The following is a 14,193-nucleotide window of genomic DNA, read 5'->3' on the forward strand; positions in this document are numbered from 1 at the left end:
TGTCCCCCAATGCAAAAGGTGACAGTCCCCAACCCCTCTGTCGTGCCTGCTCATCCTGCTGGGACGTGATAGCCAAGCCCTCTGCGTGACACTTGGTCGGGGATGCCCCCCGTTATCTCAGGTCCCCCCGGCTCGGCATCACACCCAGGTGGGACACGCTTATGGTCACCCCGCTGCTGGCACCCGTGGGGACATCCCTGGTTGTGCTGGCTGCCCTGCACCTTCTCACTCCAAATCCTCCATCTTCTGCCCCAGAATTACAATCTGCCCAGATCCATCTTCTCGCTGTCAGCATTGGCTTGGTCGCCCCAGGGCTGGACAGAGGGCACAAGCAGGGTCACAGGAGGGAGTTAGGGGCCGGACTGCAGCCCTACACCGGCCGTCGAGGCAGCGCGCAGCACATCGGGCACAGCAGGGCCCGCCTTGCTCATGTTTAATCACAAACGAGCAAATAGAATCCAACAAAACGAGGAAGTGAGCACGGGGGAAGACCCGGCCGTGCTGGGAGGGGGTGGAGGGGCCATCGGTGCGAGCTCAGGCCCCCAGCCCGCCGAGCAGCACCGAGAGCAGCGAGGCGAGGACCAGCGTTCCCGCGGCGGCGGTGCCGGCGCCGTTCACCGGGAAGGGCTGGGTGCTCTTCTGCAGCCACTCGTACTCCTCCTCCAGCCGCTGCCGCCGCAGCTCCGGCCCCACGTGCGCCCGGATCCTCTCGTAGTAGGAGTTCAGGTACCGGATCTGCACCCAGGCACCACGGGGAGCTGCAGGGGGGCGGCCTGGATGCCGCCCCCCCTTTGGCCCTCCCCGTCCAGCTGCCCCACAGCCCGACCACTGGCCCTACCTGCAGAGCTCATTGTCCCTCTTCATCCACACATCCATCCCTGCTCTGTCCTCATTTACCCACTCCAGCCTCATGGCATGATTCTGGCTTTTTGCTGCATCCACCCCCCCAGCCCCCTGTGCTGACCTCGCATCCCTGCTCTGCTCCCCACCCTGAGCACACCCCCGTACCTGCTCTGGGGACAGGAGTCTGAGGTCGATGAGGTTGCGGTCATAGGGCACCAGGGACACCATCTCGAAGGTCAGAAAAGGCGTCTCCCCGCTCTGGTGCTGCCATAGAGCGGCGTCATTGGGGTGTCCCCAACCCCCTGAGAGTTGCCCTCACCCCTGACTCGATGCAGGCCCCCACGCTGTGCCACCCCTGTCCCCCCTGTCACCCCATCCCCATCACCCTACCTCAGTCTGTGCCTCCACAACAAGGACGACATCCTCAATGCGGATCCCAAACTCTCCATCCCGGTAATAGCCGGGCTCTGAGGGCCAGGAAGATGCCTCATGAGCCCCCAACCCCAGAGGCTTCCCCAGCCCACCCCAGCAGGGCTGGATCTGGCCCCTGAGTGGGGCTGAGAGCTGACACCCCATCCCTGGTTGAGCTCTGTGCCCAGGGTTGTCCCAGAGAGCCGGGGTGCCGCCGGGGTGCCGGGACATACCGATGGAGGTGAACATGCCGGCCTCCAGCGGCACGTTGTTGGACTGGAAGCCCACGGGCCCTGCAGGGACATAGGGTGGGTTAGAGCTCTGGGGACGGCATGTGCTGCAGGGACACCCCAGCAAGGACCACAGAGCCACCAAGGCAAGGACTGTGGGGCCATCCTGACAAGGACCACTGATAGGATCATCCCAGTAAGGACCTTGGGACCACCTCTGCAGGGATCATAGGATCGTCCCAGCAAGGACCACATAGTCACCCTGGCAAGGATCATGGGTCCACCCTGGCAAAAACCACAACATGCTGCAAGTAGGGATTCCCCTGCCCCTTGGAGAGGCTCTGCTGGGTGATTAGAAGCCCCCAGCAAGCTCCTGTCCTCATCCCTGTCCCCGTAGCTCAGCCCACATACCCAGCACCAGTGCTGGTGGCACCTACACTCGTGGACTGAGAGGAAGTTGCCGATGCCATGGCCAGTCCCGTGGCCGTAGTTGAGTCCAACGTCCCAGAGCGCCCGGCGGGCGAAGGACTCCACCGTTCTCCCTGGGGAATGAAGAGGTGGGATAGGGGCCACGGAGTTTATGAGGCCCCCCAGTGCCCTCCTTCTCCCTGTGCCAGGGGTTCTGTGCAGGGCCAGTGCTGGGTTTGGCACCCACCTGCTGTGTGTGATGGGAAGACGAGGCGGGAGAGGTCAATGTTGCCCATCAGCACACGGGTGTAGGCTTCCTGTGGGGCAGGGTAGGGGGTGAGCAGAGTGGTACCCAGACACTCACCCCTGCACATCCAGCCCTGGCCGGGACTGTGGTGCTGAGTGCCACGGGGAGTGCTGGGCAGTGCAGGGGGTGCTGGGCAGTGCAGGGGGATGTTGGCTGACATGGGAGGGGCTGGTACCTTCTGCAGCGGGGTGGGCTCACCCCAGTGCACTGTCCGAGTGATGTCTGTTGTCCCGTCCCTGCAAAGGGGGGTCATGAACGGGGCTGATGCAGCCCCAGCGCTGGCTTTGCGGGCCCCCGGATGTGGGGCTGTTGGGGGGGTCTCTGGTCAAAGCTACGCACAGATATTGCCCTCCGGTGTCGAAGAGGTACATCTCGCCCGCAGACAGCGTCCGGCTGCTGCCATTGGAGGGGCTGCGAGGGGAGGGGGGTCAGAGCCCTCTCCCAGCTGCCCATTGCCCACTGCCCCCTGCCCACTGCCCACCACTGCCCCAGCCATACCTGTAGTGGGCCAGCGCCGCGTTGAGCCCGCTGGCCGAGATGGTCTGGAAGCTGGGCCCGCGGCTGTGCTCCTGGGCCCTGGAAGGCAGCAGGGAGGCAGGGAGGTGCTGGGGGTCCCCGGCTGCCCTTTGCTGGGCAAGGCAGGCCTGGGGGGCAGCACTGACCAGCGAAGTGCATTGATGTGCTGAGCCCCCAAAAACTCGTCCACCTGCCCCTGCGGGACTGTCTTCTCCAGCCACAGCAGGTACTGGATGACGGCCACCGCGTCCCGGACCTGGGGGTGCCCAGGGGCACCGGGGAGGGGGCATCAGCACCCCGCTTCCTCCGGTCTGCCCCCAGTCTGCAGGGGACTGTGGGGAGGGGGACAGCCCTTACGTGGGCAGCTCGCAGCATCTCCTGCTCACGGGCATTTTTCACAGCCTTGGCCATCATGACAGGCGAGTAGTTCTCCTCCAGCAGCTTCTCCTGCGAGGGCAGGCAGGAGGTGGCACAGCTGCCTATCCCCTCAGGCCCCAGGGGCAGCCCCAACGCGGTGACATGGGGCTCTCCCCGCGCCTGCAGGAGCCACGTGCCCCATGGCCGGGTCCGTGCCCACCTGGGGGATGATGCCGTAGAGGCCGTAGGTGGTGTACTCGGTGCCCAGCCACACGGTGACGTTGCCCTGGGTGTAGCGGCGCAGGTGGGCGCTCACCTGCCCGTACTCCTGCAGCTCCACGCAGAGCGGCCCCGGGCAGCCCGAGCGCAGGGACTCCCGCGCCGCCACCGAGAGCCGGGAGCCCTCCACGAACAGGCTGGGGAGGGAGCGGGACGGGGCAGGCAGAGATGTGGTGGTCACCTGCTGCCTTTGGTTCCCCCCAAGCCCGGCAGAGAGGAGGGACCTGGGGGGCTCAGAGGGAATGCTGGGCTGGGAATGGGAGGAACTCAGGCTGTGAGGAAAGGGAGTGTGCCGTGCCCTGGGCTGGGAGCCGGGGGATGGATTGGGAAAGATGTGTGTCTCAGAGGGACAGTCGGTGGGGCTGGGCATGGCAGGATGTGGTGGCTCTGGGGCTGGGGGCAACGGGGCTGAGAGGAGATCCCCATGGGGGCTGGCTCAGGAAAGGAAGGGTGGAAGGGGGGTGGGTGGTGAGCCCCTTCCATGCCCCGTGCCCACAGGGACATGCTGCCCACCTTATGGTTGTGTTGGTCAGGAGGGTGTAGGAGTAGAAGACGGGGTTGTAGGGGATGTCGTCTCCACGGAGGTTGAAGAGCCCTGCCAGGAACGAGACCTCCATGCCTGTGACCGCCACTGCCCTCCCAGCCCCAGGGTTCGAGCCCACGGCACCTGCCATGGCAGCACCACGGCACCTGGGTACTTACAGGCCGTCTCCTCCAGCCCCGACAGCAGCACGGCTGTGGGGCGTCGCACGTGCTGCTCCATCCGCTGCCGGATCCCGGCCACCTTCTCCTGCCAGCTGCTCCCTGGGAGTCGGGCAAGCGGTCAGCTCAGTGCAGGGACCACCGCAGCCCCAGGCTGTGGGTGAGCGCCCACCCAGCAGCTGTGGGAGATCAGACCTGTGGGGTCTGGGGTCAGACCTGTGAACTCTGCTGGGAGGCTGTAGATCTCGGTGGAGGAGGGAAGGGGTCTTTGGTCACCCCATGCCTGATCCACAAGGTTGGTCTCGAGGGGGATTAGGGTCCGGCCGGAGCCGTGTAGAACCCGGCTGTAGCTGTTCCAGGTGTCTGGGGGGTGAGCAGCCCGCAGGTTGGGGCTCCTGGTAAATCTGCACCCAGGGGCTGCCCTCCCGTGGACAGGGTGACCCCCAGTGTTAGCCAGCCCTACCGATGGAGAAGAGGAAGGGGTCCAAGCTGACATTCCCCCCCGCAGGAACCGCCTTCAGGATCCACATCCCGATGGACTCGATGGAGGCTGCAGGGGAGAGCTGGGGTGGCACCACGAGTTTGTGCTGCGTCCCAGCCTGCGCTGAGCCCAGAGGAGGCTGTGGCAGGGGTTGGGGGGCTCCTGGGAGCGGGGAGACTCAGCAGCCCCCGTCCTGCCCCCACTGACTTGTCCTCTGCAGCTCCCAGTTGCAGTCCAGCTCCCGCTCTGCCTGGGTCCAGTAGCGGCTGTCAGTCCACAGGGCAGCCTTGTCCTGCGTCACCACAGCAGTGCCTGGGACAGGAGTGGGGGCTCAGGCTCACCTCTCTCTCTCCCTGCAGCTGGCAGGGACCCCCAGAGGCTCTCAGGGAGTGGGACCATGCCATGTGCGTGGATCCCCGGGAATGAGGAGCAGCAGGGTTTGGGGGATGCCCTCACCTGCAGAGCCGGTGAAACCGGTGAGCCAGCCCAGCCGCGCGTCCCGCTCGGAAATGTACTCGCTCTGGAGCCGGGATGGAGACGTGAGAGGTGGCTGTGGGCGCCGGCGGGGAGCGGCTCCCCGGGGGCGCGGGGGGACTCCTGCCTTACCATGTGGGCATCCGTGGAGGGCACGATGTAGGCGAGGGCGCCGTGGGTCCGCATGGTGCCCCGCAGCGCGGCCAGACGCGCCGTCGTGTTGGTGGCCGTCGGTGGCAGGTACTGGTGGCACAGGGAGACGTGCTGGGACTGGGGGGGACCCCATGCCGGGGGTCTCAGGAACAGGGAGGGGGAGCAGGGCGGGGCTCACCGGTGGGTCCACGGAGCAGTCCCGGATGTCATTCCTGGTGGAAGGAGCCTGTGGCACCCGCCCTGCAGCACAGCCTGTGGGCACGGCGACACCCGGGAGCCTCAGGCCACAGCCTGGGGGCCTGCTGGCCCTTTGCTCCAGCCCGGAACCGCCCCAGGCAGCTGTGACCCTCGTCCCCACCCCCAAATGCCAGCCAGCCCAGCTTTGGGGCTTTTTACAAAACTCAGTGTTTTTAGCCCCAGGAACAGTGGGTGAAAACCAACGTCATCCCCTGGTTCAAGAGGAATTAAATCTGCCGGTGCCTATGGCACAGTGGGATCATCACAGGGAGCAGCTGGTGCCCAGCACGGAGCACAGAGGGGCTGCCAGGAGCCTGCCCGGAGCATCCCAGCGCTGGGGCCGTGGAAGGAGCTGGCTGATGGTGGGGCTGTGTCCAGCCGGACCCGGTCTCTCCCCAGGGTTGCTTGGCACAGGGTCCCACCACCACTCCCTGGGCTCTCCATCACCAGCTGGCACCTGGCTTCTCACCTTGGCCAAGGGCACAAGGCTTGGGTCCATGGGATAATGCAGGATGGGGTCATACTCAGCATGAGAGGCCTTGGGTACCTTGTCTCTGCACCGTGGAGATCTGCTCCTGACCTGTCACCTGCTCCGGGCCCATCCCTGGGGCAGCTGGGCAGGGTGAGCCCCATGACACAGGCTGGCTCCTACCCCGGGGTGGACCCACCCCTGCTTCCCCCAGAGCTGTGGCTGGGACATCCCACGCTCTCCCTATGTGGTTCCTGGAGGTCGCAGATGTGCCGTCCCACCCCAGTGCCCAGCCCACCGCCGGCCATACCGTGAAGCAGGAGCGCCCAGGCTGTGATCCAGAGCAGGGGGCACATGGCTGCCCTGGCCGAGGCACCAAGGGGACACTGTGGGTGACAGGTCCCTCCTCCTGAGCCTTTGCCCCAGGGGCAGAGGGATGCGGGATGGGAGGGACGAGGCCCCAGCAGATACAGGGTGTGGGAAGCAGAGTTTGCTGTCCCTTTGGAAAGTGAATTCCACTGCTAAATAAAAGCAAACAGCAAAATCAGCACAAAGTCCAAAGATCCTGCAGGAGCAGAGGTGGGAGCGTGCCAGCTAAGCCTGGCACCGCCTGATGGCCAGGGAGAAGTCAGGGAAAGGCTTTGCTCCCTGGGGAACCCCTGTGTTCCGGAGCTATGGAGAGCTGACATGGGATCTCTGGGGTGAGGGCCAGATGCCCCCCAAGCCAGTCAGCCCCCCAGGCCATCCCTCCTCCTCCACAGGACATGGAGCTGTGCAGGTGGGCACCAGCCCCTGTCCAGTGCCTGGGACCAGCAGCCCCTGTGCTCCATGGGAGGATCCTGCTGGGATGTGCCCTTTGTCCTGCCAGGCGCAGCAGCTCCGCACCTCTGTGCATCTGCCTTGCTAAAACCTCACTATCTTCATCATAAGGAGCCTTGACCCCGAGGCCCGTCACTGATGGCACAGGTTCTTCCAGCGGCTTTAATGACTCTGGTTGTGGAGGGAAGGGCTGGGAGAGGGGCAGACCTGCTGCCACAGGCACTGGAGGTGTCCATCCTGGGCATGGACACAGATCTTCAGGGATGAATGCACATTCCCACCCAGGACAGGTCATGGTTTGGTCTGGAAAGGACATTAGAGATCCTCTAGTTTTGACCCCCTGCCATGGGCAGGGACACCTTCCACTATCCCAGGTTGCTCCAAGCCCCTTCCAGCCTGTCATTGGACACTTCCAGGGATGGGGCAGCCACAGCTTCTCCGGTCAACCTGTGCCAGGGCCTGCCCACCCTCACAGGGAAGAACTTCCTCCCTGTATCTAATCCACACCAACCCTCTTTAACTTAAAACCACCCCACCTTGATCTGTTGCAATGGGCCCTGCCAAGAAGTTTGTCCCCACAGCCTCACATCCCCACCCAGTCTTCCCAGAGCACTCCCTACAGGATCATTGCTCATCACAGCCCATGAAGATCTTTGGGATGTGGCCCCACTTCCTGGGCCTGGGGTCCCTGCAGCCCAGCTCTCACAGGCTCGGCCTCGAGGCTGGACAAAGCTGGGTCTGTGTGGGGACCACGAACCCTCCGAGCTGCTGCCGCCTCTTCCCAGTGGCACTTCACGGCCTGTTGGACAGTGCCTGTCTGGCTGTGTCACCACACTGACTGTCCAGCTACGTCACTGAGCTGTCTGGCTGTGTCACTGTTCTGCCTGTCCGGCTGTGTCCCCTCAGGGACTGTCCGGCTGCGTCCCCACACTGTCCGGTGTGTCCGTGCCCGCCTGTCCGGCAGTGTCACCTTTCCCCCCGCCGTGGCACCGCTCCGGCTGTCCAGCTGTGGCACTGGGACCCTGCTCACCACGAGGTGGCACCAGGACGGCGCCGGAGCCGCACAGACCCTGTCCCGTGTCCCACTGTCCCGTGTCCCACTGTCCCGTGTCCCACTGTCCCGTGTCCTGTCCCTAAGCACCCTGCAGCTCCGGCAGCAGCAGGGCCGGGTGGTCCCCTCGCCACCCGGTCCCTCCGGCTGAGCCCTGGAACGCTCATGTCACGAATGCTCTCAGGCTGCCTGTGTCCCCGTCGCCCGCTGGTCCCCCCTCTGTGAGAGGAACCCAGGAAGGGGCAGAGGGGGGTCCCCATAAGGGGCAGGACAGGGACAGGTGGGAGGAGGACACCAAAGCTGCAGCGATTGTTTCCCAACGATGCGATGCGGTGCGTGGGGACAGTCAGGCAGCACTTTGCTGCCACCCTGTTCATTAGTGACACGCGTTAATGATGCTTCATCCTCCCTGCCTGGTTCCTGCCAGGGGCGGGGGCTGCGCCCCTCACCCCACGGCTGCACCCCACTCCCAGGGGGTCCGCACGGCGAGGGGGTCCCCACCCCCCTTATTCTCACCACTGAGCTCCACCCTGCAACGCCATCATACCCAGTGCCAGCCCGGTGCCATCATCCTCAACGGCATCCTCCTCCTCCTCGCCCAGCGCGGGGGTGGCGCGGGCCGTCCCTGGGGACCCCCGGGGCCGCGTGTCGCTCCGAGCCAGCGTCAACAGGACGAAGCTCCTTGTCCGCCGTGCGTCCGGTGGGGCCCGTCCCTCCCGCGGGAGGTTTCCTCGAAGACGAGCCGGAGGAAGGCTTTGGGGGGACATCCTCCCTTTGTGGGCTATTGTTGGCCTTCCGTCACCTGCAGAGGCCGCGGGGTGACTCAGGCCGGGGTGACGCGCCCGGCAAACAGGACGCGGGGAGGGCGTGCGGGCGCAGGAATGCGGAAGGCGGTGGTGGCACCGGGATGCTGCCAGCATCCCTGAGGTGCCCCGGCAGGCAGGGTGTGCCTGGGGATGCCTGCCCGGGGGTGCACCACAGAGCTCGGCAGCCGGGCTGCAGGGGTGAGGCTGCAGCTCCTGGCCCCCCTGAAGGAGCACCCCCACTTTGGGGGTGCACAGCGCTGGAGGGGAGCGCTGACCCCACATTGCGCCAGAAGCGGGGGCTGCAGGAGAATCTGGCTGGGGTGAGGGGCCACAGCCAACAGGGCTGGAACAGGTTCAGGGGATGTGCCCCTCCCGTGTGCGGCCGTGACATGGTGCCCACACACCTGGTACAGCCCCTCCTTACATCCCCACACCCCTCCCTAGCCCCCTCTACAACCCTCCCAACCCAAATACAGTCCCCAGCCCTTCCTACAGCCCCCCCATACACCCCGACCCCCCTACAGCCCCTCCTACAGCCCCCCATATACCCACACCCCCATACAGCCCCCCCCCCCACCCCTCTTTGCCCCCACATCTTGTCGGGACCACCCGCCCTCACCCCGCTGGCAGGGGCTGTCCCAGGGTGCAGTGTACTTGTCACCCACCTTCTTGAGGGTTGATGTCACCCACCTTGTGGGGGGCTCACCCTGGCCAGCTGCCAGGTGTCCCCAAAGCTACTGGATCACTCCCTCCTCAACTGGACACGGAGGGAAAATACAAGGAAAAGACGGAGATAAGGACCAGGATGTGACCAGGTACGGGCACAGTTAAAACAGACTCAGTTTGGGGAAATTAATTGAATTTCATAAAATCATGGAATAATGGAATGGTTTGGGTTGGAAGGGACCTTAAAGACTATCTTGTTCCAACCCCCTGCCATGGGCAGGGACACCTCCCACTGTCCCAGGTTGCTCCAAGCCCCAATGTCCAGCCTGGCCTTGGACACTGCCAGGGATGGGGCAGGCACAGCTGCTCTGGGCACCTTGTGCCAGGGCGTCACCACCCTCACAGCCAAGAATTTCTTCCTAATATCTGATCTAAATCTCCCCTTTTATATATTTATCACCAATCAAATCAGAGCAGGATAATGAGAAAAAACCCCAGACCTTAACTGTTTTTCCCACCTCTCCCTTCCTCCTGGGCTCTAAGTCATTCCTGTTTTCTCTCCCTCCTCCCCTCTGGAGTGGGGGCTGTGGGCACCGACCCGCTGCAGACACTGCCTGGCTGGGGGGCCTGGAGGGGACTGTGGCTGGGGGGGGCAGGACAGTGGAGGGTCCCAGAATCTGAGGGTCGGGCTGGGAGGGGTGTCCCAGGAGCAGGATGGATCCAGGCTGCATAGGGTCCCAGGCCAAGCTGGCAGCAGTGTTAGGGTCTGGGGGCCCAGCACGAGCATGGGTGGGGGGTCCTGGACCAGGGTGGATGCGTGGGTCCCAAAGTCAGTCTGAGTAGGGGGTCCAGGGCCGCACTGGGCACAGAGGCCGGGGCCAGGCTGGGAGCGGGTCCCAGATTCGGGCTGGATGGGGGTCCCCGGACAAGCTGGGGTGGTCTCAGAGCACTGGGGACGCGATGAGGGGGCTGTGGGTGGGGAATCCCCCGGAGGATGTGCCGGGAGGGGATCAGGCAGCAAACACGGATCGGGGGAAACCCGCGGAGGTGTCCAGCGGCGGGGCGGGGCAGGGCGGACACCTCCCCCCATCCCGGGGCCAGATGACGGGCGGCGGCGGGGCCGGGCCGGGCTCTCACCGCCTACAAATGCGGCTCCCCCGGCGGCCGCCCCCGCCGCCCCCCGCCGCCCCCCGCCATGGCCGCGCCGCGCCGGCTCCTGGCCCCGCTGCTGCTGCTGCTGCTGCTGCTGGGGCTCGTCCTGGCCGCCCCCGGTGAGAGCGGAACACTGGCGGGGACCCGGGCCGGCAGCGGGGGATGAAGGGAGTGCGGGAAGAGGGGACGGTGGAGACCGCGCCGGGGTGGCCGCGGGTTGGGGGGCGCGGGGGGACCGGCACCCCCGCCCGCACCGCCGGGATCCGCTGGGCTGCGGAAACACAAAGCGCTTACTTTGGAGCCGAAAACTCCCCGGTCCCCCGAGCACAGCGGGAACGTCCGGAGCCGCGGTGACAGCCTCGGGGCATCGCCGGGTCCCGCAGCGGGACCCACGCGGGGCTCGGCCCCGGCTGCAAACCGGCCCCGCGGGGGTGTGGGGCTGGCGGTGCTGGGACCGGAGCTGGGACCAAAGCATCCCAGACAGACGCCCCGGGGGAGCAGGACCAGTGCTGGCACTGGAGCATCTCCGCCAGGCACCCAGGGGAGCAGGACCAGTGCTCAGGGACCAGAGCATCCCGGCCAGGGGCTCCAGGGCCTCGGGGAAACGGGATCGCTGCTGGGAGCACCAGGCACCACGGGGATGTGGGGGAACGGCTCAGGGTGAAGGGCTGAGGGTCTCGGTGGCACAGAGGAGGGGGTGGCTGTGGCCAAAGGCGGGGGCTGGGCAGCCCCGTGCCCCGCGGTGAGGCTGGTGGCCGTGGCCGCACGAGGTGGCCATGCGTGGCACAGGTGGCCGGGCCGCCCCGGCACAGGAAGCACTTGGCAGTGATGGCTCTTGTTGGGGACAATCCAGGAAACCGGCCGGCCTGGGGCCAGGCAGTCCACGGTACTATTGCCCCTGTCCTGCGTGGCGACACATGGCTAACGCTGTTCCTGGTGTCCTCAGGGCCACTGGGGCAGGCGCCGGACGGGAAGGATGCCCAGGATGGCCTCACCCGAAGGCTGGTGCGGCCGCGGGGTGCACGGCGTGGGACCGGGCAGCGGCAGGGCGGCTGGCGAAGGTACCGGCGGCCCCGGCCCCGGCTCTCCCACAAGGGGCCCATGCCATTCTGAGCCAGGTGAGGTGCGGTGAGGCGTGGGGGACGCAGGGAAACGTGTGACGGTGCATGAGGGAACTCACACGGGCTTGCTCTCGTTGCAGGGCTGCCGCCAGCCTTCCATGGACACGGCTTCCATCGCTCGCGCCGCGTCCTCGCCCGCTCTGCTCATCCTCCGGCCCTGGGCGCGGGGTACCCCCTGTAAGCCCTCGGCTGGCCCCACCTTCTCCCGGCGATTGCTCCTGGTGGCCCCGGTGCCGTGTCTGGCACTGTGGGTGTGTTCTGCCCCTCCTCGCCACCTCCCAGGGCCGGCTGGAAGGGGGTTGCCTGCAGAGGGGCCAGGGTTGCCACGATGCCCTGTTCCCGTGGGCACGGGGCTGGCTTGGGCATGGGCCCGCTGGGACCGCGGGCTTTGCGCAAAGCACTTTGTCAGGTGGAGCAGCTTCTCCTCAGGGGTCCATGAGCTGCCTCGGGGTCCTGCCCCAGCCCTGTCTGTCACCCCCACGCCAGGGGGGAGCACAGAGCTTGTCCTGGGTCTATTTATTCCCCTGGTGCTCATCCCACACCCTGGGTGAGCTGCCCTCCCTTTCCCGCTGGCAGACCCTCCCGGGGACCCCTGTGCTGTGGGGTGCCCACCCAGGACACGCTCTGGGGCCCTGGGCCCCTCTGCTTCACGCCGTGGGACAGCAGGAGCAGGGGGGCACTGGGGGCTCTGTCCAGCTCTGCCATACACCAAAGGAGGGGCCCTGGCTCTGAGTTGGGCCCTGCTGATCATCTCCTGTGTCTGTAAAGATTTATTCCATGTAAATATATCTTTATAATAAAGAGTTATGATTGTTAACTCAGTAAATGCTGATTTCTGGAAGGGCAGGTAGGGGTTGCTCTCCTGCTGGTGGGGAGGGATCTCAGGTCCCTCTGCTCCCTCCTGGGGCTGTCTATAGGCACTGGGGGTGCTGGCAGCCCCTTCCCCAGTGTTGCAGTGGGGATACTGCAACACGCATATATCAAACCAGGAGCCCCGTGGAAAGGAAATATATATGGACAGACAGATTCTTGATAGCTGTTTCAGAGATGTTTATTTCTCCAGCCGCATGGCCGGGGCTCAGCGGAGGAACTGTCCCAGTCACGGGACCAAGGGTCCTTCTGCCCGCGCAGGGAACACAAACCAACCCATGGGAACGAGGCTGAGCAGGGACAGGGAAGCCCCGTGTCTGTGCCCTCAGGGCCCCTCTCCCAGGGCTACACGGCAGGGGAGAGACCCCAACACCCCAGCCCAGTGCTAGCAGAGAAGGTGCTCAGCAAGGAGTGAAGCCATGTGCTGAGCCTGTGGAATTGGCGAGGAGAGCGGGAAAACACAGGTCAGAGAGGCTGAGAGATGGAGGAGGGGATGCTGGAAGGGCACAGAGATGCTGGTCCCTTGGGCAAGGAGAGGGGCTGGGGCACCAGCAGTCCTGGTCACAGCTCTCACTCGTTCCGTATGACTCCACTGCTGTTGGACACTCTGGGTGGTTTGCTGGATCCTCCCTTTCCCCCTGACCCCACCAGCCCTGGGCAGCTGCCCCACAGCCCTGTACACCCAGGCAGCTGTGAGTGCTGGGTACTGCCACCTCCATCCCGGGCATCCCTGTCCCTTGTGTTCAGTCACTGCTATCCCTCCCTGTCCCGGGTATCCCTGGCATTCCTCTCCTCCGTGTCCCCATCCTTGCATCCCCATCTTGGTGTCCCCACCCCACGGGGCTGGGTGTGAGCAGGGCCCGTGTAGGGGGCAGGAGGGTCAAGGCTCAGGGACTGAGGGTCCCTGTAGGACCCTGCGGGTGGGGAGGAGGGGCTGAGCCCTGCGAAGGGAGGGGACCCCACGGGACAGGACACCCCCAGCCGTGGCTGGGAGCCCTGAGGGAGGCGGTGCCCATGCAGGGCCCTGCACTCCCCGCAGTGTCTGCAGGGGGACGCCCCGGGCGCGGGGCTGTGGGCAGGGGTCGGCAGTGCCGGCGGGGAGGGGGTTAAGGGGCTGCGGAGGAGCGGAAGGGCTGCAGCTGGGCTGGGAGCGGGGCCTGGGGAAGCGCCGGGACCCAGCTGGCCTCCATGAGCTCATCCGCCGGGACCGGGCGGGATGCACGCCCCGGCCCAGTGCCAGCGCTCCCGCCACGCGGCCACCGCGCCCGCTGTACGGCCTGCAAGCCACCACCGCCACCCGCGGGCCCTGCGAGCCACCGACTGCCACCCTGCACGGCCAGCGAGCCACCACCGCCACCCGCGGGGCCTGCGAGCCACCACTGCCAGCCTGCATGGCCTGCGAGCCACCACCGCCACCCGCGGGGCCTGCGAGCCACCACTGCCAGCCTGCATGGCCTGCGAGCCACCGACTGCCACCCGCGGGCCCTGCGAGCCACCGACTGCCACCCTGCACGGCCAGCGAGCCACCACCGCCACCCGCGGGGCCTGCGAGCCACCGACTGCCACCCTGCATGGCCTGCAAGCCACCGACTGCCACCCGCGGGCCCTGCGAGCCACCGACTGCCACCCTGCATGGCCTGCGAGCCACCGACTGCCACCCGCGGGGCCTTCGAGCCACCGACTGCCACCCGCGGGCCCTGCGAGCCACCGACTGCCACCCGCGGGGCCTGTGAGCCACCGACTGCCACCCGCGGGCCCTGGAAGGCCCTGCCACCCTCACCCTGCCTCACGGCCACCCCAGAAGCCACTGCCACACACCTTCACCCCTGCTGGCCACCCCA

The 14,193-nt window shown here is 66.1% G+C and overlaps 2 protein-coding genes across 4 annotated transcripts; one reads left to right on the plus strand and one right to left on the minus strand.

The window, feature by feature from the left end:
• Positions 1–394: 394 nt before the first annotated feature.
• XPNPEP2 (X-prolyl aminopeptidase 2) lies at positions 395–8,538 on the minus strand. Of its 2 annotated transcripts, XM_032123931.1 has the most exons (22): positions 8,285–8,538; positions 6,178–6,989; positions 5,340–5,413; positions 5,141–5,251; positions 4,991–5,054; positions 4,742–4,846; positions 4,517–4,603; positions 4,270–4,416; positions 4,054–4,155; positions 3,865–3,946; positions 3,293–3,488; positions 3,073–3,162; positions 2,862–2,971; positions 2,698–2,775; positions 2,539–2,610; positions 2,375–2,435; positions 2,140–2,209; positions 1,922–2,026; positions 1,488–1,547; positions 1,234–1,310; positions 1,009–1,107; positions 535–735 (listed from the first exon to the last, which is right to left on the minus strand). In XM_032123931.1, exons 2-22 carry the CDS (start codon positions 6,221–6,223, stop codon positions 535–537), a joined length of 2,037 nt encoding a protein of 678 aa, XP_031979822.1. In that variant the 5' UTR covers positions 6,224–6,989; positions 8,285–8,538. The 2 variants fall into 2 exon arrangements, with proteins under 2 accessions (XP_031979821.1, XP_031979822.1); XM_032123930.1 differs by lacking the exon at positions 8,285–8,538 and having other exon boundaries at positions 395–735; positions 6,178–6,388.
• A 1,858-nt stretch (positions 8,539–10,396) lies between these two features.
• Positions 10,397–12,299, plus strand: APLN (apelin). 2 transcript variants are annotated; one of them, XM_032123840.1, is made up of 3 exons: positions 10,397–10,480; positions 11,308–11,479; positions 11,563–12,299. In XM_032123840.1, exons 1-2 carry the CDS (start codon positions 10,405–10,407, stop codon positions 11,472–11,474), a joined length of 243 nt encoding a protein of 80 aa, XP_031979731.1. In that variant the 5' UTR covers positions 10,397–10,404; the 3' UTR covers positions 11,475–11,479; positions 11,563–12,299. The 2 variants fall into 2 exon arrangements, with proteins under 2 accessions (XP_031979731.1, XP_031979730.1); XM_032123839.1 differs by lacking the exon at positions 10,397–10,480 and having other exon boundaries at positions 10,487–11,479.
• Positions 12,300–14,193: the final 1,894 nt, after the last annotated feature.

Source organism: Corvus moneduloides, chromosome 14 (assembly GCF_009650955.1).
Source record: "Corvus moneduloides isolate bCorMon1 chromosome 14, bCorMon1.pri, whole genome shotgun sequence".
NCBI classification, from domain to species: Eukaryota; Metazoa; Chordata; class Aves; order Passeriformes; family Corvidae; genus Corvus; species Corvus moneduloides.